General features: G+C 46.0%; 1 protein-coding gene across 1 annotated transcript in view; it reads right to left on the reverse strand.

Annotated features, from left to right (window-relative positions):
• LOC120913205 (protein mono-ADP-ribosyltransferase PARP14-like) overlaps nt 1-22,413 on the reverse strand; it is a 152,483-nt gene that overhangs the window by 115,591 nt on the left and 14,479 nt on the right. The window contains exon 3 of the mRNA XM_040322991.1: nt 3,785-3,821. Within this exon, the coding sequence (XP_040178925.1) occupies nt 3,785-3,821 (37 nt within the window). The remainder of the gene's footprint in view (nt 1-3,784; nt 3,822-22,413) is intronic.

A 22,413-nucleotide genomic window follows, 5' to 3' on the forward strand; every position in this document is an offset into this window, starting at 1 on the left:
TAAAGCTGGTGGCCATTAATTTCAAGAATTTTGGCCAAATATTAAATAACTATGCCTGACAATTCAGATGGGACATACTTCTGAAAGAGGGTGAAGATCTTTGGGGCCGTACAGTGCCCAGTTGATATGAAATGTCTGTTTTTAATTGTTTGTAATAAAGTTATGACTATTTATATAAAAATATGTTGTATACCTATATTAGAGATATCAGGTGGTCATGGTTTAACGCCCATTTCCACTACTTTTCCTCATCTTGACTATTTTTGCTGGGTTGAAGACATCCTTATATATAGCTTATAAAGTAATTAAAGGGGAGTTTCACCCACAATTTCACTTTTTAAATATAAATACCCCTGTAATACACAAGCTTAATGTAGTCTAGTAAAGTTAGTCTGTAAACTAAGGTCCGTTTTGTTAGGTTGTTAGAGCATTTAGTTAGTTTATAATCTAGAAATAGACCGTGGCCATCTTAAGTGTGGGCATCATGAAGCCAGACTGTATGACTTCCTGGATTTCAGCCTTGCAGATCTCGCACATGCTCAGTGCTGCACAAGCGATGTAATAGGTTTCAGTCAGGTTTCCAACGGGAGTGTCAGAGGAAGTTGCCACCCCTTCTCTATGCAAATAGGCTATTTGCAAGGACTACTGGGATACATGGTGCCTATCCCAGAAACCCTTGCGAATAGCCTTGTGACTTAATAGCCTAGGCTAATAAGGAGGAGGAAGTAATGAAGGACTACAAAATAAGGGTATTTACAAGCAACAAAATAAATACAAATTGTCCATTCTGAACACTATGACATTAGGGCATGCAGCACAGACAAACATAAAAAAATGGGTGGAACTCCATTTTAAGGCCGTGTACACACCAGCAAACATGTACGATGAAACCGGTCCGCCGGAGCGTTTTCACCGTACATGTCTGCCCGGGGCTTTCTGTACGATGGCTGTACTAACCATCGTACAGAAAGCCGCGCGTAAACAATACGCGGGGCGTGTCTGTGGTGTCGCTGCGTCGATGACGCGGTGTCGCCACGACAATGACGCAGCGACGTGGGCGGGCCTGCCAGTTAAATGCTTCCACGCATGCATCGAAGTCATTCGACGCATGCGAGGGATGGCGGGCGCTCGGACATGTACGGTAGGTCTGTACAGACGACCGAACATGTCCGAGCGGGCAGGATTCCAGCGGACTGTTTTAACCTCCCTGGCGGTAAACCCGAGCGTGACTCGGGGTTGGTTTTTCATGTTAGGATCGGTAACCCCGAGTCACGCTCGGGGTGGACATGCAGAGTGTGCAGCGGCGCGGCTTACCTTTCGCTGGATCCACAGGCAAATTACTCACCTTGTCCCTGGATCCAGCGATGCCACCCCGCTGTGTGAGCGAGCGGGACCTCCTCGCTCGATTCACAGTCCCCGTGTGCCGCCGATCTCCGTTCCCTACGACGTTACGACGCACGGGGACGGAGAACAGCGCCAAATTCAAAAAAGTAAACAAACACTTTACATACAGTATACTGTAATCTTATAGATTACAGTACTGTATGCAAAAAATACACACCCCCCTTGTCCCTAGTGGTCTGCCCAGTGCCCTACATGTACTTTTATAAAAATAAAAAATTTAATTTCTGCCTAAAAACTGTAGATTGTCCAAAAGTGTCCCTTTATGTCAAAAATGGTTTTAGATCAGCTAGAAAACAGCGATAATAAATTATAATCACTTGCAGAAATGTGCGATAGCGATTTGTGGGGAAATTCGTCATAAAAAAAAAAAATAATGACAGCGACAATTCTGCAACTGAGCAAATTTCAGTGATTTTGAGTTGATTACATTATTGAATAATTTTTATTATAATTATATTATTATTTGTTATAATTATTTATAATTATTTATTATATTATAATTTATAATTTTGTTTTAAAAAAAAAATGTCATACCCGGGATGCCTACAAGACTCTTGCTTGGTCAGATTTAAGTGAGTTATTTCTAAAAATTACAGGCCTACAGTATAAAACGCCAAATTTCCTTGCAAAATAATTGTACCGCTTTTGGTACGTAATTCCAGACAGAATCATACCGCCAGGGAGGTTAAAACAAGTCCAGGAATATTTGTCCGCTGGGAAAAGGCCCGGCGGGCAAATGTTTGCTGGAATCCTGCACGCTCGGGCCTACACACGACCGAACATGTCTGCTGAAACTGGCCCCCAGACCAGTTTCAGCAGACATGTTTGGTCGTCTGTACGGGGCCTAAGAGGTTTGTTAAACGCTGTTTAGCATAATTGATTGTTAATTTGGACACATTCATGTACCTGATGAGTAAACTTTGAATACATGTTGATAACTATTGTAAAGCATTATGGTACAATTTACTTTGGCAAATGTAGTTTAACCTCTTGACGCTGACGCAACACATATATGAGTTACCTCAATGCACTGTCTAATTGGGCAACTAAGTGGCAAATGAGGTATAATGTTGATAAACGTAAAGATATGAACTTTGGGGGTAAGAACATGCATGCATCATACATACTAGGGGGAGTACAACTGGAGGAATCCATAGTGGAGAAGGATCTGGGGGTCTTGGTAGATCATAAGCACAATAATGGCATGCAATGCCAAGCTGCGGTTTCCAAAGCGAGAAAAGTCCTTTTTGTATTAAGAAAGGTATGGACTCCAGAGAGAGAGATATCATTTTGCCCCTGTTCAAATCATTAGTAATATGCATTTCAGTTTTTTGGCAAACCAAACTGATAAGAGGCATGGAGGAGCTCAGCTATGAGGAAAGATTTAAGGAACTGAATTTATTCTCTCTTGAGAAGAGGAGATTAAGGGGGGATATGATCAACATGTATAAATACATAAGTGATCCAACTTGGTGTTGAGTTATTCACTTTAAGGTCATCACAGAGGACAAGGGGGCACTCTTTACGTCTAGAGGTAAAGAGATTTCATCTCCAAATATGGAAAGGTTTCTTCACAGTAAGAGCTGTGAAAATGTGAAACAGACTCCCTCCAGACGTGGTTCTGGCCAGCTCAGTAGATTGCTTTAAGAAAGGCCTCAATTATTTCCTTATTGTACATAATATAACTGTGTACTAACATTTATAGGTAATGTTGATCCAGGGAAAATGTGATTGCCTCCCAGGGGATCAGGAAGGAATTTTTACCCCTGCTGTAGCAAATTGGAGTATGCTTTGCAGGGGGGGGGGGGGGTTGCCTTCCTCTGGATGAAGGATTGTGTATATGGAATTGTATGATTTTCTTTTTTTTTTGCTGACAACACCAGGGGCGGACTGACAACTTATGGGGCCCCCGGGCAATAGGAGATTATGGGGCCCCCAGGAAATAGATTATAGGGCCACACAGTATACACACATACAGTATATACACACAGACACACAATATACACACACAGTATACATACACACAGAATACACATACAGACATACAGTATACATACACACACTGAGAAGGTACTGGAGAGGCGAGGCAGCTATAATCTTGGGATTTTTAGACCAAAAGGATGTCGGTAAGGGAAATTTCAGGGACAGATGTAAAAAAATCACAGATTTTTACATACTGTCGCTGGTTTTACAGAGACTGGCAACCCTGATGGGGCCCCCTAGTGGCATGGGGCCCTCTATCAAAAGAAAAAGAAAAGTCAGTATTACTCCTCTATCATAAATGTCAACTTAACAGCATTAATTCAGCTTAAAAGTATGAAATCACTGTATGCTCCACACATATTTCAGTAAGGTGGTAGTCAACATATTGTGTACTTACTAGACTGCTCTTCTGTAGATAGTGATGGCAAGTTTGTCTGTGGGGGGAAAAAAGTATTATGTTGTAAAATATTGCTGTTTGTTCAGTTACTCAGCAGTATCAATCAATCAGTTACTACAATGTGCCCCACATTTTCTTCTACACGTGTTTATTTGTAATGACAATTAATTGCCCATTGCAGCCATACAACAAGTACTATTGATGAAAGACACTTTTGCAAATACCAACTTTGAAATTGGCATAACGTTCGGAAATGCCCAAAGAGGAATTCACTGTGAATTTTTCAAGCACCCATAATGCTTTCTACATCCTTTAACCTTAGATAGTAAATTTAGAAAAGTAAAAAATTGGGGGGCAGTGTGTGTTGGTGTATGTGTATGTATACCCCCTACTAATAATGAGGTGTGGAGGTGGGATGGATAAAAAAATATATAAAATATATATATTTTTTAAATAAAGACTCTTTTTTTACAGGAAGACCTGTCCAGATAGTCCACATGGTTTTATATGTAAAATTTAAACTGCTCCTTTTTCCTTCCTAATTGGGGAAATTATGAAATAAGTAATTGGGGAAATAAATCATTTAACCTCCTCACTAATAAACAGGGGGCTCAAAGCAGTCTTGGTGCCAGCAAATTTAAGGTGCAGTAGTAATAAGATGGGGAGAGCTGAAAAAACACTTAAAGTGGTATTAAAGCTTCGATTTTTTTTTTCAACCGCTTCAGCCCCGGCCCATTTCGGTGGTCAAAGATCAGGCCACTTTTTTTGATTAGGCACTGTGTCGCTTTAACTGATAATTGCGCGGTCGTGCGATGTGGCACCCAAACAAAATTTACGTCCTTTTTTTCCCACAAATAACTGCGCTATAAACAAAAAAAGCGTCAATTTTTAAAAAAAAGCAATATTTTTTACTTTTTGCTATAATAAATATCCTCCAAAAATATATGAAAAAACAAATTTCCTCCTCAATTTAGGCCGATATGTATTCTTCTACATATTTTTGGTAAAAAAAAATTGCAATAAGCATATATTGATTGGTTTGCGCAAAAGTTATAGAGTCTACAAAATAGGGGATAGATTTATGGCATTTTCATGATAAATTTGATTTTTTATTAATAATGGCAGACACTTTTGACACTATTACTGTGTAAATGACACTGGCAGGGAAGGGGTTAAACACTAGGGGGCAATCAAGGGGTTAGGTGTGTCCTAGGGATGTATTCTAACTGTAGGGGGGAATGGGCTCACTACAAGATGACAGAGATCACTGCTCCCGATGACAGGGAGTAGTAGATTTCTGTCATGTTTCTAGGCAGAACAGGGAAATCCCTTGTTTGCATCTCCCCGTTCTGCCGTTCCATGTTATGATCGTGGGCCCCCAGTGGACATCAAGTCCGTGGGACAAGCAGGTATGCTCACATAAGCACGCTCCCACTAAGTCGCGATTTAAAGGGGGCGTACAGGTACGCCCATTTGCTCAGCCGTGCCATTGTGCCAATGTAAATTGCTGTGCGCTGGTCAGCAAGGGGTTAAAAATTATATAATGTTTGGGGGTTCAAAGTCATTTTCTAGCAAAAAAAAAAATTGTGTCAGAAAGGGCTTTGCCTTTAAGTGGTTAGAAGAGTGGGTGATGTGTGTTATAAGCTTCCAATGTTGTGCAAAAAATGCCAGGACAATTCAAACCCCAACAAAATGACCCCTTTTTGGAAAGTAGACACCCCAACTATTTGCTGATAGGTATGTTGAGTCCATGGAATATTTTATATTTTGCTACAAGTTTTTTTTACCCAAAGTTGTCACTAAATGATATATTGCTAAAACATGGCATGGGTATATGTAAAATTACATAGCAAAATACATTCTGCTGCTTCTGAGTACCACATGTGTGGGACTTTTTGGGAGCCTAGCTGCGTACGGGGCCCCAAAAACCAAGCACCATCTTCAGGATTTCTAAGGGCGTAAAATGGTGATTTTACTCCTCACTACCTATCACAGTTTTCGAAGATGGCACAAAACCCCCCAAATAACCCAATTTTGGAAAGTAGACACTCCAAGATATTTTCTGAGGGGCATGTTGAGTCCATGGAATATTTTATATTTTGCCACAAGTTTCGGGAAAATATATTTTTTTTCATTTTTTACTCAAAGTTGTCACTAAATGATATATTGCTCAAACATAGCATGGGTATATGTGAAATTACACCCCAATTACAATTACATTCTGCTGCTTCTCCGGAGTACGGGGATTCCACATGTGTGAGACTTTTTGCGAGACTAGCCGCGTACAGGACCCCGAAAACCAATCAACGCATTTAGGCTTTCTAAGGGGGTGAGTATTTTGTAGCTCTCATTTGTTTTTTAAAATAAAGAAAGAAAATTTTTTTTTTTTTTTTTTTTCAATTTTGAAAACTTTGTGACAAAACACGAGATCTGCAAAATACTCAACATGCCTCTCAGCAAATAGCTTGGGGTGTCTTCTTTCCAAAATGGGGTCATTTGGGGGGGATTTGTGGGGCGTATTTGTGCTATCTTGACATTTCATGGTCTCCGAAGCTGTGATAGGTAGTGAGGAGTAAAGGGCAACCAAACTGATAAAAGGCATGGAGGAGCTTAGCTATGAGGAAAGATTAGTGCAACTGAATCTATTCCCTTTTGAGAAAAGGAGATTAACCACTTAACCCCCGTACCATATTGCTGCCCAAAGACCAGAGCACTTTTTGCGATTTGGCACTGCGTTGCTTTAACTGACAATTGCGCGGTCGTGCGACGTGGCAACAAAATTGGTGTCCTTTTTTCCCCCACAAATAGAGATTTCTTTTGGTGCTATTTGATCACCTCTGCGGTTTTTAGTTTTTGCGCTATAAACAAAAATAGAGCGACAATTTTGAAAAAATGAATATTTTTTACTTTTTGCTATAATAAATATCCCCCAAAAATATATAAAAAAACAGTTTAGTTTAGGCCAGGGGTGCCCAACCAGTGGCCCGGGGGCCATATGTGGCCCGCGGAACCCTCTGATGTGGCCCGTGACCTCCTGCTCTGGGATGGAATAGAATAGAATACTGTTATTAAAGGTCAGTTTATTACTAAAATCACAGTGTATATATGGGCATATCTGTTCTGCAGTGGCTACTGGGCTTCTTTCAAACTAATCCGCAGATGCAGAGCAGTGCACCTGCGGGTTACCTGCACTGAGCCATAGACTTCTGTTATTACCTGCAAGTTTGGTGAGCTTTCTGAAAGTGCACCAAACCTGCAGAATATAATAAAAGTCTATTGCAAAGTGCATAAAAGACAAAAGGTACACTGTGTTGCACTCGTGATGCATGTAAACCGCAGAGCATCAGTGTGAAAGCAGCCATGGGCCCCTTTCACACGGTCAGTCCGACTCAATTGCCACCTCCAAGGAGTGGCAGATTTAAAAAAAAAAAAAACAGTCACTGCCCCTTCCTATAACTGGTCTTAACAGCAAGGAGCACTGGAAGGGGCGAACACATGTCAAAAAACACACGGGCCAGTTTCACAAAGAGATAAGACGGTGTATCTCCTAATACGCCATCGTATCTCTGAGTTCCGTCGGTCAGATCTATGCGCCTGATTCATAGAATCAGGTTCCGCATAGATCTCCCCAAGATCCGACAGGTGTAAGTGACTAACACCGTCGGATCTTAGGCTGCAATCTCACGCTGGCCGCTAGGTGGCGCTTCCGTTTGTATACGCGAGGAATATGCAAATGAGGATGAGGTATGCAAAATGAGGTAAGTGCTTTCTGAATTAAGCACTCGCCTCAAAAACTTGCGGCGGCGGATCGTTAATCAGATAGGTTACGTGGATCTAAAGATCCGCTAACCTATCTGAATCTGGCCCACAGAATTTCCAAGCTCAACTTACCAACCAATCAGCACCCAACCAAATTCACCTGTCTAACAGTGCATTAAAAACAGGGGTTTAATTGCACGCATTTGCAAATACATGCGTAAGCTGCAGGCCCCGTGAAGGCTCCCTGTGTACTGCAAAATTTAAAGAGTTCCCTCAGTGGAAGCACATGTATGCTGATGGATAGATGTAAACCGACTTGTGTCCTACCTCCAATCCAATCAGGCTGTGTCCGTGTCCACTCTGCACATGCAGAGCAGACACGGACCTGCCATCCGCCCCCTTCGCTAAATGTGGCCCGCGACCAGTTACCAAGTCGCTTAAGTGGCCCTCGCGCTTCAAAAGGTTGGGCACCCCTGGTTTAGGCCGATACGTATTCTTCTACATATTTTTCTAAAAAAAAAAACGCAATAAGCATTTATTGTTTGGTTTGCACATAAGTTATAGCGTTTACAAAATAGGGGGTATTTTAATGGCATTTTTATTAATATTTATTTTTTACTAGTAATGGCGGCGATCAGCGTTTTTTGTTTTTTTCGGTACTGCGACATTATGAGGAACACTTCTGACACTTTTGACACATTTTTGGGACCATTGGCATTTTTATAGCGATCAGTGCTATAAAAATGCATTGGATTACTATAAAAATGCCACTGGCAGTGAAGGGGTTAACACTAGGGGGGGGGAGGGGTTAAGTATGTTCCCTGGGTGTGTTCTAACTGTAGGGGGAGGTGGCCTCACTAGGGGAAATTACTGATCTTCTGTTCATACATTGTATGAACAGAGGATCAGCATTTCCCCCCGTGACAGGACCGGGAGCTGTGTGTTTACACTCACAGCTCTCGGTCCTGTCACGGGCTAGACTGTACGGGGTCCTGTACGTGGCTAGACTGTCAAAAAATCTCACACATGTGGTATCCCCGTACTCAGGAGAAGAAGCAGAATGTATTTTGGGTTGTAATTACACATATACCCATTGCATGTGTGAACAATATATCATTTAGTGACAACTTTGTGTAAATGTTTTTTTTTTTTTTTTTTTTTTCATTTTTCAATCACAAAAAAAATAAAACATTCAATTATGGGCTCAACATGCCTCTCAGCAATTTCCTTGGGGTGTCTACTTTCCAAAATGGGGTCATTTGGGGGGGGGGGGGGGTTGAACTGTCCTGCCATTTTGGCAGTCATAAACTAAAAGCTGCGTAAATTTCAGACAATGTACCATAGTTTGTAGACACTATGGGCCAGATCCTCAAAAGAGATACGCAGACTTAACTGCTGTTCAGTCTGTGTCTAACTTTGGAAACGATCCTCAAAAGGCTTTTTCCAAAGTTAGGCAGAAGATCAGGCATGTGTAATTGAATTACACTGCCGAATCTTAGGATGCAGTACCGCATCCGCCGCTGGGGGCATTTCGAGTCGAAATGCCGTTGCTAGTATGCAAATTAGCACTTAAGGCGATCCACAAAGCTTTCCAGCTTCGTTTTTTCGCCGTAAGTGTTATTTTGCAAGTGTAAAACTAGGGCTGATGTTACAAAGTGTAAACTAGTCACACCATGTAAAAGCCCATTCCAGCGACGGCATTTGGTATGCATTCCCGAGGGAGAACTCCACGGCAATTTGTAAAGACAAAACCGGCATGGGTTCCCCCCCAGGAGCATACCAGGCCCTTAGGTCTGGTATGGGTTGTAAGGGGACCCCCCTACGCCGAAAAATCGACGTAGGGGGTCCCCCTACAATCCATACCAGACCCGTATCCAAAGCACGCTACCCGGCCGGTCAGGAAGGGAGTGGGGACGAGCGAGCGGCCCCCCCCCTCCTGAGCCGTGCCAGGCCGCATGCCCTCAACATGGGGGGGTTGGGTGCTCTGGGGCAGGGGGGCGCACTGTGGGCCCCCCCCACCTCAGAGCACCCTGTCCCCATGTTGATGAGGACAGGACCTCTTCCCGACAACCCTTGCCATTGGTTGTCGGGGTCTGTGGGCGGGGGCTTATCGGAATCTGGGAGTCCCCTCAAATAAGGGGGCCCCCAGATACCGGCCCCCCCACCCTAAGTGAATGGATATGGGGTACATCGTACCCCTATCCATTCACCTGTAGGCAAAAAGTTAAAGTTAGTAAACACACAACACAAGGCTTTTTAAAATAATTTATTATTCTGCTCCGGATGCCCCCCCTGTCTTCTTTATTAGCTCTATTACCAGGGGGGGCTTCTTCTTCCGCTCTCCGGGGGTCTTCTTCCACTCTCCGGGGGTCTTCTCCGCTCTCCGGGGGGGGGGGGTTTCTTCTTCCGCTCTCCGGGGGGGGCTTCTCCGGACTCCGGGGGGCTTCTTCCATCTTCTCCCCTCTTCCGCTCTTGACTCGGCGAACCCCGGTTCTTCTGCAGATGTCCGGTGCCTTCTTCTTCAGCGCTGGCTGCCTGCTATCTTTGTGTGTTAGCTCGATTTCAAACAGGCAGCCGGCGCGGTCTTCTGTGACGTCAGGGTCTTCTGTTCTTCTCCCCTCTTCCGATGTTGACTCGTCGCCTCTTGTCGCTGTAATGATGGAAGCGCGCCTTGCATCCCATTTATATAGGCATCACCGTCCCATCATGCTCCGGCAGGTACCCACGTGGTGGGTGCCTACCCACGTGCACCCACCACGTGGGTACCTGCCGGAGCATGATGGGACGGTGATGCCTATATAAATGGGATGCAAGGCGCGCTTCCATCATTACAGCGACAACAGGCGACAAGTCAACATCGGAAGAGGGGAGAAGAACAGAAGACCCTGACGTCACAGAAGACCGCGCCGGCTGCCTGTTTGAAATCGAGCTAACACACAAAGATAGCAGGCAGCCAGCGCTGAAGAAGAAGGCACCGGACATCTGCAGAAGAACCGGGGTTCGCCGAGTCAAGAGCGGAAGAGGGGAGAAGATGGAAGAAGCCCCCCGGAGTCCGGAGAAGCCCCCCCCCGGAGAGCGGAAGAAGAAACCCCCCCCCCGGAGAGCGGAGAAGACCCCCGGAGAGTGGAAGAAGACCCCCGGAGAGCGGAAGAAGAAGCCCCCCCTGGTAATAGAGCTAATAAAGAAGACAGGGGGGGCATCCGGAGCAGAATAATAAATTATTTTAAAAAGCCTTGTGTTGTGTGTTTACTAACTTTAACTTTTTGCCTACAGGTGAATGGATAGGGGTACGATGTACCCCATATCCATTCACTTAGGGTGGGGGGCCGGTATCTGGGGGCCCCCTTATTTGAGGGGACTCCCAGATTCCGATAAGCCCCCGCCCACAGACCCCGACAACCAATGGCAAGGGTTGTCGGGAAGAGGTCCTGTCCTCATCAACATGGGGACAGGGTGCTCTGAGGTGGGGGGGCCCGCAGTGCGCCCCCCTGCCCCAGAGCACCCAACCCCCCCATGTTGAGGGCATGCGGCCTGGCACGGCTCAGGAGGGGGGGGGCGCTCGCTCGTCCCCACTCCCTTCCTGACCGGCCAGGTAGCGTGCTTTGGATACGGGTCTGGTATGGATTGTAGGGGGACCCCCTACGTCGATTTTTCGGCGTAGGGGGGTCCCCTTACAACCCATACCAGACCTAAGGGCCTGGTATGCTCCTGGGGGGGGAACCCATGCCGTTTTTTTCTTTGAAAATTGGCATGGAGTTCTCCCTCAGGAATGCATGCCGCTGTCATTTTTTTTTTCCCCGACGCAACTTTTTTAAGCCGTCGCGATCCTCAAAACTCGGCATAACGTAACTTCGCGCATGCGCAGTACGGCCGGCGCGGGAGCGCGCCTCATTTAAATGGGACTCGCCCCATTTGAATAGGAACGCCTTGCGCCGGCGGAATTTTAGTTACACAGCCTGAAATTTCTAGATAAGTGCTTTGTGGATCGGGCACTTAGGTAGAAAATCTTTAAGGCAGTGTAACTTAAATGGGATTTTTTAAGTTACGCAAGGTTTTTGTGGATCTGGCCCTATAACTTTTTACTTTCAATATACATTTGTTGAGTTTTATTTTACCCAAGACATGTGGCTGAATACATGTTGGCCTAAATGTATGACTAAAATTGAGTTTATTGAATTTTTTATAACAAAAAGTAGAAAATATATATATTTTTTAAAATGTTCTGTATTTTTTTCGCTAATATTGTAAAAAATAAAAATCCCAGAATGGGGAAAAAAAGGACCCAACGGGCCAGATTCACGTAGCTCAGCGGATCTATAGATCCGCTCGATCTACGTGAATTAAGATCCGCTCCCGCAAGTTTAGGAGGCAAGTGGCTAATTCACAAACCACTTACCTCCAAACTTGCGACAGCGGATCCTAAATCCCCCGGCGGAATTCAAATTCCGCGGCTAGGGGAGTGTACTATTTAAATCAGACGCGTTCCCGCGCCGATTTAAATGCGCATGCGCCGTCCGCGAAATTTCCCGGCGTGCATTGCTCCCACTGACGTCGCTAGGACGTCAGTGGTTTCGACGCTTACGTAAGCGACGTCCGTCCGTATTCTAGAACGACTTACGCAAACGACGTTATAAAATTCAAATTCGACGCGGGAACGCCGGCTATACTTAACATTGGCTGCGCCTGATAAAAGAAGGGGTAAGTATACACCAGGAAAGCCGCTACGGAAACGTCGTAAGAAGACTGCGTCGGGTCCGCGTATGTTCGTGAATTTGCGTATCTCGCTGATTTACATATTATTTATCGTAAATCAGCGGGAACGCCCCCGGCGCCATTTTTAAATGGAAAAAAAGATCCGACAGTGTAACACAGTGTAACACTGTCGGATCTAGCCCTATCTATGCGTATCTGATTCTATGAATCAGGCGCATAGATAGGACCAGTGTAAGTCAGAGATACGATGGTGTATCTGTAGATACATCGTCGTATCTCTTTGTGAATCTGGCCCAAAATGTGTTTGGGTACAGCATTGCATGACCGCACAATTACCAGTTAAAGCAGCTCAGTGCCAAATTGTAAAAAGTGCTCCGGTCCTTAAGTGGTTGACTGAATTAACTAAAAACTTAGGGCCAGATTCTCAAAGGCGTTACGAGGGCGCAACACCATTAGCGCCGTCGTAACACCTCATCTGGCCCCGGGTATCTATGCGACTGATTCTCAGAATCAGTTGCGCATAGGTACCCATTAGATCTGACATGCGTAAGGCTGTTACGCTGTCAGATCTTAAATGTATTTTTTTTTCCCGCCGCTAGGTGTCGCATCGTCGCTTTTCCCCGTCGTCTATGCAAATGAGGTAAGTACGGCGATTCCCGAACATACGCGAGGTCGACGCAGCGAATTAACGTCGTTTGCGTAGCGTACCCGACGCGTAAGGTTGCCCCTGCTAATTAGCAGGCGCAACCAATGTTAACGATGGCCGTCGTTCCCGCGTCGAATTCAATATAAATTACGTCGTTTGCGTAAGATGTCCGTGAATGGCGCTGGACGCCATTTACGTATACATCTAGGCAAATGACGTCGGGGCGACGTCATTTAGCGCAATGCACGTCGGGTAATTTACCCGACGGAGCATGCGCAGTACGCTCGGCGCGGGAGCGCGCCTAATTTAAATGGTGCCCGCCCCATTTGAATTGGGCGGGCTTGCGACGAGCAATCTAACGCTACACCGCCGCAAGTTTACAGGTAAGTGTTCTGAGAATCAGGATGTAAACCTGTAGACCTGCGGCGGTGTAACGTAGATCTCATATATTCCGCTGCCCAGGAGCAGCGCGAATGTATGAGAATCTGGCCCATAGTGAATTGATATACTTGTGCTGTCTGTAGGAAAAGATAATACTTAAAAAAAATATATATATATATATATATATATATATATACAGGGCCGGTACAAGGCAGGGGCAGGAGGAGCCACTGCCCTGGGCGGAGTTTGGAAGGGGGCGCAAAACACTACAGCATCATGCTTTGTCTCAGCCTCTGCGTTGCTAATTCTGTCCAAAAGCACCACTGAGAATGTGCTCTTACCTGCTGCAGGCTTCCCCAGAAAGAACACTCTCCTGGGCACACGTTTTCCTGACAGGCTGGATCGGGACAGTGAGAGCTCCAGACAGGTGGGTAGAGCAGACAGCACAGCAGTACACTGGAGCCCCGATCATCACTGCCCAGCAGACATCGGAGATTTTCTCTCTCCTTGCACAGACTTAAGACAAGGGGAGACAGATAACAGACTGCTTTTCTCCTCCTGTGAGTCCCGACCAGTTCTGCTATCCTCACTATGCAATGCTGTGCTGTAAACCTGTGCTGACCCTTGCAGTGCAGGTTTACTAGTGAAAGTGAAAGTAAAATGTTTATAGGTTAGAAATATACTGGGACTTTTCAGGCTGTACATAGATTTATTGCACACACACACTGTATCTTAAAGGGGTTGTAAAGGTAAAAGTTTTTTTACCTTAATGCATCCTATGCAATAAGGTAAAAAAACATCTGACAGCACCGCCCCCCCCCCCCCCCCCGAGCCCCCGTTTTACTTACCTCACTGTTCGAAAGTCCCGGGCGCGTGCTTGTCATCTTGCTCGGTTCCCAGCCTGGCCGTTGATTGGCTAGGCTGGGCGGATTGATAGCAGCGCAGCCATTGGCTGGCGCTGCTGTCAATCACAGCGGATGACGCGGCGCAACGGGGGGCGGGGCCGAGTGATACAGTCGGCGGCTATGGCCGCTGCTGTATCACGGGAGCGCGCTCGCAAAAGCTTTCCACCATGCGAGGGAGCTCGCATGAACGTGGAAAGCTTTTGCGAGGAGGAGCCGAGACAGCCGCCGAGGGACCCCAGAAGACACGGATCCGGGTCACTCTGTGCAAAACGATCTGCACAGTGGAGGTAAGTATAACATGTATGTTATTTAAAAAAAAAAAAAAATTGTACCTTTAGTGTTCCTTTAATGAAAATCATGCATTTTAATAAAATATAGTGTGCATGTGGAATACATCTATGTAGCAACGGAAAATTTCTAGTATATGTTTAACCAAACAGCAAGTGATGGGATGCAGCAAAGTAAAAAAAGTCCACTCTGCAGTGTTGGAGGAAAGCTTGTACTTGCTCCAGCCAGCTGCAGTGCTCTCCCCCTCCACCCAAAGCCTCATCACACCATGCAGGAACATTAACCCTGTATGGTAGGATGAGACTGGAGTGTGACCACAGCCACTCACAATTCACCCAGGAAGGAGCTCCACAGAACCAATCACAGCACTGGGAGAGCCTACTGGAGCAAGGAATAAGATAAAGATGGGTACACACTAGGGTTGTCCCGATACCGAGCATTTGCCCTGAGTACTTGTACTGTACTGTGTAAGTGAAATCAGCGGTGATCGGTACTTGTAACTCTCCCACACACGATCACCTGCATCCTCCTCCAGTCCCCCTCCGTTCTGCTGCTCTGCTGCTGTCCCCCTCCATGCTTCTACGTTTTCCCCTTCTATGCTTCTCCGTGTCCCCCTCCATGCTTCTACGTGTCCCCATCTATGCTTCTACGTTTTCCCCTTCTATGCTTCTCCGTGTCCCCCTCCATGCTTCTACGTGTCCCCATCTATGCTTCTACGTTTTCCCCTTCTATGCTTCTCCGTGTCCCCCTCCATGCTTCTACGTGTCCCCATCTATGCTTCTCCATGTCCCCCTCCATGCTGCTGTCCCCCTCTCTTCTCCTCCGTGCTGCTGTCCCCATTTCCGTGTCCCCCTCTCTTCTCCTCTGTGTCCCCCTCTCTTCTCCATGTCCCCCTCCATGCTGCTGTCCTTCTCTCCCTCCGTGCTGCAGTCCTACTCTGTGCTGCTGTTCTCCTCCATGCTGCTGTCCTCCTCTCTTCTCTCCCTCCGTGCTGCAGTCCTACTCTGTGCTGCTGTTCTCCTCCATGCTGCTGTCCTCCTCTCTTCTCTCCCTCCGTGCTGCAGTCCTACTCCGTGCTGCTGTTCTCCTCCATGCTGCTGTCCCCCTCTCTTATCCTCCAACTTTGATTCTTTCTTAAAAACGGGGGGGGGGGGGGGCGCAGTTTGCCATCTTCGCCCTGGGCACCAAATGGCCTTGTCCCAGCACTGTATATATATATATATATATATATATATATAATAAGCACTGTCAAAGTAAGCTGTTACTGGGGCTGTCCCTAAAAATCACGCTGTTCCATAACACCATGTGTAGCTTTATTGTATCTCCCAAACAATATATATAATAAAAAGGATTTGTGTATTCTGTATATTTGGGGTTTCCCAATCTACCAGGTTGTGGCATTTGGGGCAGTGGTCTGGTTATTTGTCATGTCCTCCATGTTTTCCCCTAACTCTTTGGGCGCCAAGTACTGGGTCACATGGAAGGCCTGCGCCGTGTGGGTTCTTCTGAGTACATTAGGCACTGGTTGCAGGGTCACTTTTCACACAAACATGGGGTACCTTTGCTTTGTGCTGTCCTCATTAATGCCTTGGGACAAGGCTGAGGCTGCCGTGGGGGAATGCTCAACTTTAAGGTGAACCTCTACTTTTAGAGGTGAAAGTACACCATGTAAATTGCTCGGCAACTTTTCTCCAATTGCAGCAGAGTTCCACCCAAAAATGGATCTTGGTGACCCCCTGACATGCCACATTTGACATGTAATTTTAGAGGCATCCTGCTCCCACTTCCTCCCGGGGCTCACCTCTCCCCCCTCCCTCTCTGCAATCTTCTGGGAGACTTCACAGGTCCCAGAAGATTGCCCAGCCATTCACAGCATGCAACATGACTCGTGCATAGCCACAGCCGGGCGCCCACAGTTACAATGCCGACACCGCAGAGAGGAGGGGGAGAGGAGCGGGGCTTTGTTCGTCCGCATTGCTGGACCGTGGGACAGGTGAGTGTCTGATTAGTAAAAGTCAACTGCTACACTTTTTTTAGCTGCTGACTTTTAAATGGGTGGAACTCCGCTTTAACTCTCAGTTCCTCCAGACAATGTACACCTTTACAGTAACTTCATTTTGGAGGGACACGCTGAGCAAATGTCCACAACCACCTGTCCAGCATTTCCACTACAATTTCTGAAGCGGAGTGGGCTCCGCCGTGCACTCTGCGCGGGCTCCATATGTGCACTCAATGTAACTCTTGAACTTTTCTACCTCTGATGAAGGGGCCCTGCGTGGCTCCGAAACATTTCCATATGTTTACTATGTGATCACAAAATAAAGCTTTGGACCCTTTTGAGGAATCCTTGATGTGCTGATGATAATTCTTCACTCTGTATAGGATGGGGAACCTCTGCGGTGCAATCCGCTGCCGTTGCTATGAGAGACAGACTGCTGGCAACATCCCCCTCAATGATAGAGGCCGTGCCACCAATAAGGCCGCGTACACACGGTCGGTCCATCCGATGAGAACGGTTCAAAGGACCGTTCTCATCGGTTAACCAATGAAGCTGACTGATGGTCTGATGTGCCTACACACCATCAGTTAAAAAAACGATCCAGTCCAACACAGTGACGTAAAACACAATGACGTGCAGAGAAAAATTAAGTTCAATGCTTCCAAGCATGCGTCGACTTAATTCTGAGCATGCGCGGGTTTTTAACCGATGCTTTTGCATACTAACCATCGGTTTTGACCTATCGGTTAGGCGTCCACCGGTTCAATTTTAAAGCAAGTTCTAAAATTTTTGACCTTAGGATAACTGACCGATGGGGCCCACACGCGATCGGTTTGGACCAATGAAAAGGTCCTTCGGTCCGTTTTCATCGGTTTGGACCGACCGTGTGTACGGGGCCTAAGAGGTACACAATATTGACTGGCTGCTTGTTACACTTCCGTTACTCTTGGCAACTACTTATGTCCTCACATTACTCTACCCCATACTGATGTCTTCATACTCCAATGTGTAATGTTAAATGTGTGTGTGCCGTTTACTTACAATACACCTCATTCAGTAACTTCAGAACGTTTTAGTATGCTTTACTTAGTAAAGATGCAAGTACACATTTCACAGTACAGCATTATTATTTCCTATTCCCAAACTATTACTACAGGCTTGTGTGCTGGCCCAGCATACCTGAATTGTTGCAGTCCAGCAAGAATAAGTCCTTCAGAGGCATTTCTCCAGCACTGGTATCTTAAGGGCAAACCAAGAGTTAAGTCTCTTATACAAGCCATGACTGGTGACATTCTCCTACTCCCGTGGGTCTCTTTGTCCGTCTCCATCCCTTACGGACCTCACAACCCAAGGTTGCACTGGAACGTCTTAATTTTTCTCTCTCTTGTGGGCTCTCCTACAGAACTGATGACGGCTTCCCAGGGGGGACTCCCTGCGCCGAACCACTGGCCCAACTTAGCCAGGATCCTGCCAAAAAGCCTAAAAGACTGGGCAAAGTATTAACCACAACCCTCCCTGTCAGGACAGCACCCACTGACTGTTTCAGTCTGCTTACAATGTGAGCCCCAGAAGCTTCTTGTAATCATAGTCCTTTTGGGGAACACCTCAGTCTAAGCCTAGTGGGTTTACCATTAGGGATATCAGGTCATAAGGTCACCACGCATACCCAGATCTATGATCCCCGAACTCAAACATGCCTGCAGCCAAAGACCCTGACAGACAGATAATGGGAAGAGTTGTCATGGACTGATCCTTGCCATCCATATCTGTAAAAGGGGGAGAGTCATAGAGATCCCCAGCCTGCATATCAGCTAGCTGACATGGGGCTACACTAATGCCGCGTACACACCATCACTTTATGTGATGAAAAAAAACGACACTTTCTGTGAAGTAAAAAATTACGTTTTTGAAACTTCAATTTTCAAAGACGAAGTTGCCTACACACCATCGTTTTCTCACAATGATCTTGCAAAGTGAGGTTACGTTCCACCACGTTTTACCATTGAAGCTTGCTTCATAAGTAGCTTCTGGGCATGCGTGGATGAAAAAACGTCTTAGAAAACAACGTTTTTTGCTACACACGGTCAATTTCTGTGAAATAAAAAGTGCACTTTTGAAAAACGACACATAAAATTGAAGCATGCTTCAATTTTTTTTGGTCGTTTTTTACAAGACATAAAACGACGGGGGATGGCGCGCGCATACACGTGAGGACGCGCGCGCGCTCGTAGGTGGGGGGAGTGAAGAGCCCGGAGCCTGAGGGGGGATGAGGACGGACCGCGCTTGGAGAGGGAGAGGTGCCGACAGCCTTCATCTGCTCGCCGCATGTTGATCGCGGCTCCCTTGAATCGGCTGCCTGAGCTGTTCGAGCACCGCTGCAGCGGGGGGTGGGAGGAGGTACCCCCGCACGGACCGGAACAAACACTGCGGACAAGCACGCCATGTGGACTGACAGTGCGGAGGGCTCCAGCTGATGAGAGGGGGAGACGGACGGGGAAGGAGGAGAGGTGAATGCTGCTGGAGGCTCGTATCCCCAGGGAAGCGGTAGAAACACCCGAGCTTACACACCACCACCGGGATTAAGGTTGGATTGCATATTATAATAATGTGTATGTGTCTATCTCTGCCCCACGAAGCACTTTGAGGAGGAAGTAGAGGTAAGGTAAAAGACTTTTAAGGAGATGAGATTAAGTGTCAGTATGGTATACCATCACAAAAACTGTGATGGTATATAGTGACTGCCAACGTTCTAGTAAGAAGTAATATCAGTGCAAAATGTTCTATGTTCTATGTACCAATGATAAGTACCTATTAATAACCTATCCAAGAGAGACTGTCCTACCTAATTAATGTACTAGAAAGAAGCAATTTCTGTGCAATATGTTCTATGTACCAAGGATAAGTGCCCATTAATAACCCTTTCAAGAGAGACTGTCCAACCTAAGGGGGGCTGTAAAAAACGGTTCAAGGGGACCGCACTACTCTTCAATAAGGGACACCCCCCTATCTGCATACAGAAGCATTTTATATGGTGCAGATAAGGGGACTTAAAGGATTGGGACAAAACACAGGAACGCCACAGATATCCCCCCTCCATCCCTGGCTGTACTACATTGCATTTGGCGGGGTTGGAATCCACAACGTTTAAAGAGCTGGAAACGGCAAATTTCTGTACTTGTACAAATCCACCACTACTGAGGATAAGGTTGGACCTCCCCTTATAGCCCATTATTTTTCCAGAAGCACCCCCTGAAAGGGTGGCCCCGAGGAGGTCGGGTAGAGGAAGCTCAAAGAGGGCCCAGGTAAACCGTAGCTGAAGGAAGTACCGGGGCCTGTGCCGGGGCTTGTCTGTTGCAGGATATAAAGGGGAGAGCGATAAGGTGGCTAAAGACTTACATGCCCCCTCTCTCTTTTCTGGGTTCTCTCTTTTCTCTTTTACCATAAATTAATTAACCTCATGATTTTGAAGGGGTGAATCCATCTTTGATTCAACGACCTTCCATCACCAAGCACACAGAGTAACTTCTAGTACTTTGAAAAACGAACACTGAACAAGATGCCAAATTTTTAAGAAGACCCCCCCAAATCCCCTAGGCTTAGGCAGATAACCACACATACAAAGACGTCTGGGATTACGGGTCGAGGAGAACTACAAAATCGCTGGACCCTTACTAAACCGGTTCCTGGAGTAGCTTGCCCATAGTTAGTAACAAAGGGGCAGTTAAAAAAATTTTTTTTTTTCGAAAAATAGGGAGAAAAAACAAAAAACAAAAAAAAAGGGAAAAGGGAACATGAATTCCACCCAGTATTTCTCTCCTCGCCATTTGGAAGGAAGGGGGGAACCGGGTGGAGACCTGTAAGGGGACCGGGGAGATAGGGGAGATAGGGGAAGAGGCAGCAGAAGGTCAAACTGGGGAAACGAATCAGAAAAAGGGAGAATAATATGAGCAGAATGACGAGCAGGTCTACAAGGAGGGGACCTCCAACAACCCCGAGTAATATAGCATCAACAAGCTCTATTAGACCTTTTATGACCAAAGGAGTAAGCCCACAAACACAAGGAACCCAGGGAGGAACAAAGCAACAACAACCTAACAGAGAGCAAAAATCGGTCAATAAGAAACCCCAGGGGGGAAACACCAGTGAAACATCAATAGAGTCAAGAGAGGAAAGCAACATAGAGCTCGGGCCCGAAGGAAGGGGGAACAAGGAACATCGACCAGACATACAGCCCCCGTTAAACGGGGAAATCGCTGAGATGCTGCGAAGGATGGAAACGGCGATTAAGGAGGAAATTAAAGGGGAAATTCAGAACTTACGCACAGACCTTGGACACTTCATGACCAGAATAGTTACAATAGAAGAACGAACAGAGACGGTAGAACAAGAAGTTAAAGGAATAAAAGACCAAATAGACCAGACACAAAGACAGCAGAGACTTATCCTCTACAAAATAGAAGATCAAGAGAACAGAAACCGTAGACAAAATTTGAGGATAAGGTCAATCCCAGAGGAAAGGGGAGAAGACCTCAGGAAAATAATGAGGAAGATTTTCAACCCCCTCCTGGAAAAATCAATAGAAGATCCCATCAGGATCGAAAGGGTCCATAGAGTGGGGAACCCACAAAGAGCCAGCGCAGAGCGTACAAGAGATGTCATAGTGAGGTTCCGACTCTATGAGGACAAAGAAAAAGTGTGGAAGAAACTGAGGGGCCAACCCCCGATAGTCCTCGAGGGGATAGAGTTACAGATATTCTCGGATCTATCGGCTGAGACTCTAGCAAGACGACGAGCATTGAAACCACTGTTAAAACAGATGATAGATCTAAACATAAAATATACTTGGGGTCATCCGGCATGTCTGATCGGCACAAAAGACGGAAGATCGACGATACTTAGATTCCCGGAGGACCTAGAAGAATTTTGTAAAAAATTGGATATCCAGATCCCTGATTTACCAGGGTGGGAATAGAGGAGAGGGAGTGAGAGAGGGAGAAAGATTAGTGAATCTACAATGATCTATTTATAGAGAACTTTGTTCTCGGTTATTTGTTTATTGTCTTTTTCTTTTTCCTTACCTTTACCTTTTTTGTTCTTGGTTCTTTCCCTGTGGTGAAACCCGGTGGTTGGGGATCTACCTGTCCCCCCTCTCCCCCGCTCCAGAATTGGAGCGGAGGGGAGGTTACCCCAGGACCCCACCTAGAGAAAACTGGACCAGACATGGAGGAAGGTTCAGTGGCCAATAAATGGCCGAAAGGGGAGAGAGGAGGGAAGGGGGAGGGAGTGGGGGGGGAGGGGATGGGGGGAGGGGGGGAGAGGGAGGGGAGGGAGGGGAGGGGACCTATCTCACCAAAATAATCAGACAAAGGGAAAAGACCAAAGATGCCACAAATTAAATGTATATCTTATAATGTAAAAGGTCTCAATAGTCCAACCAAGAGACACAAGGTTCTCAGGGAATTGAAGGGATATAAAGCAGACATCGCCTTCCTACAGGAAACGCATATTACCCTAGGATCAAATGTTAGATTATATGCTCCAGACCTCCCTATTTGGTATTATGGGGATACCATCTCTAAAAGAGCTAGAGGGATAGCAATCGGAATCTCTAAAAGGGTACGGTTTGAAGTAACCGATAGACTGACAGACCCAGAGGGGAGATTCCTTTTTCTGAGAGGAAGACTGGAGGAATTGGAATATACTCTAGTAAATATCTACGCCCCGAATGTCTTACCTGTAAAATTTATTTTGGGAATACTAGGGAAACTAGCAGATTTTAGGAGAGGAAGAGTAATTATGGGAGGAGACTTTAACCTATGTATCAACCCAAAAATAGATAAGACATCCCAGACATCGAGTGTTCGGTGCACACAGTTGAGAAAGCTTAGGGATGCTTTGTTTAGGAGTCAGTTGATTGACACGTGGAGAGTCTTTAACC

This window comes from Rana temporaria, chromosome 1 (assembly GCF_905171775.1).
Source record: "Rana temporaria chromosome 1, aRanTem1.1, whole genome shotgun sequence".
Taxonomy (NCBI): Eukaryota; Metazoa; Chordata; class Amphibia; order Anura; family Ranidae; genus Rana; species Rana temporaria.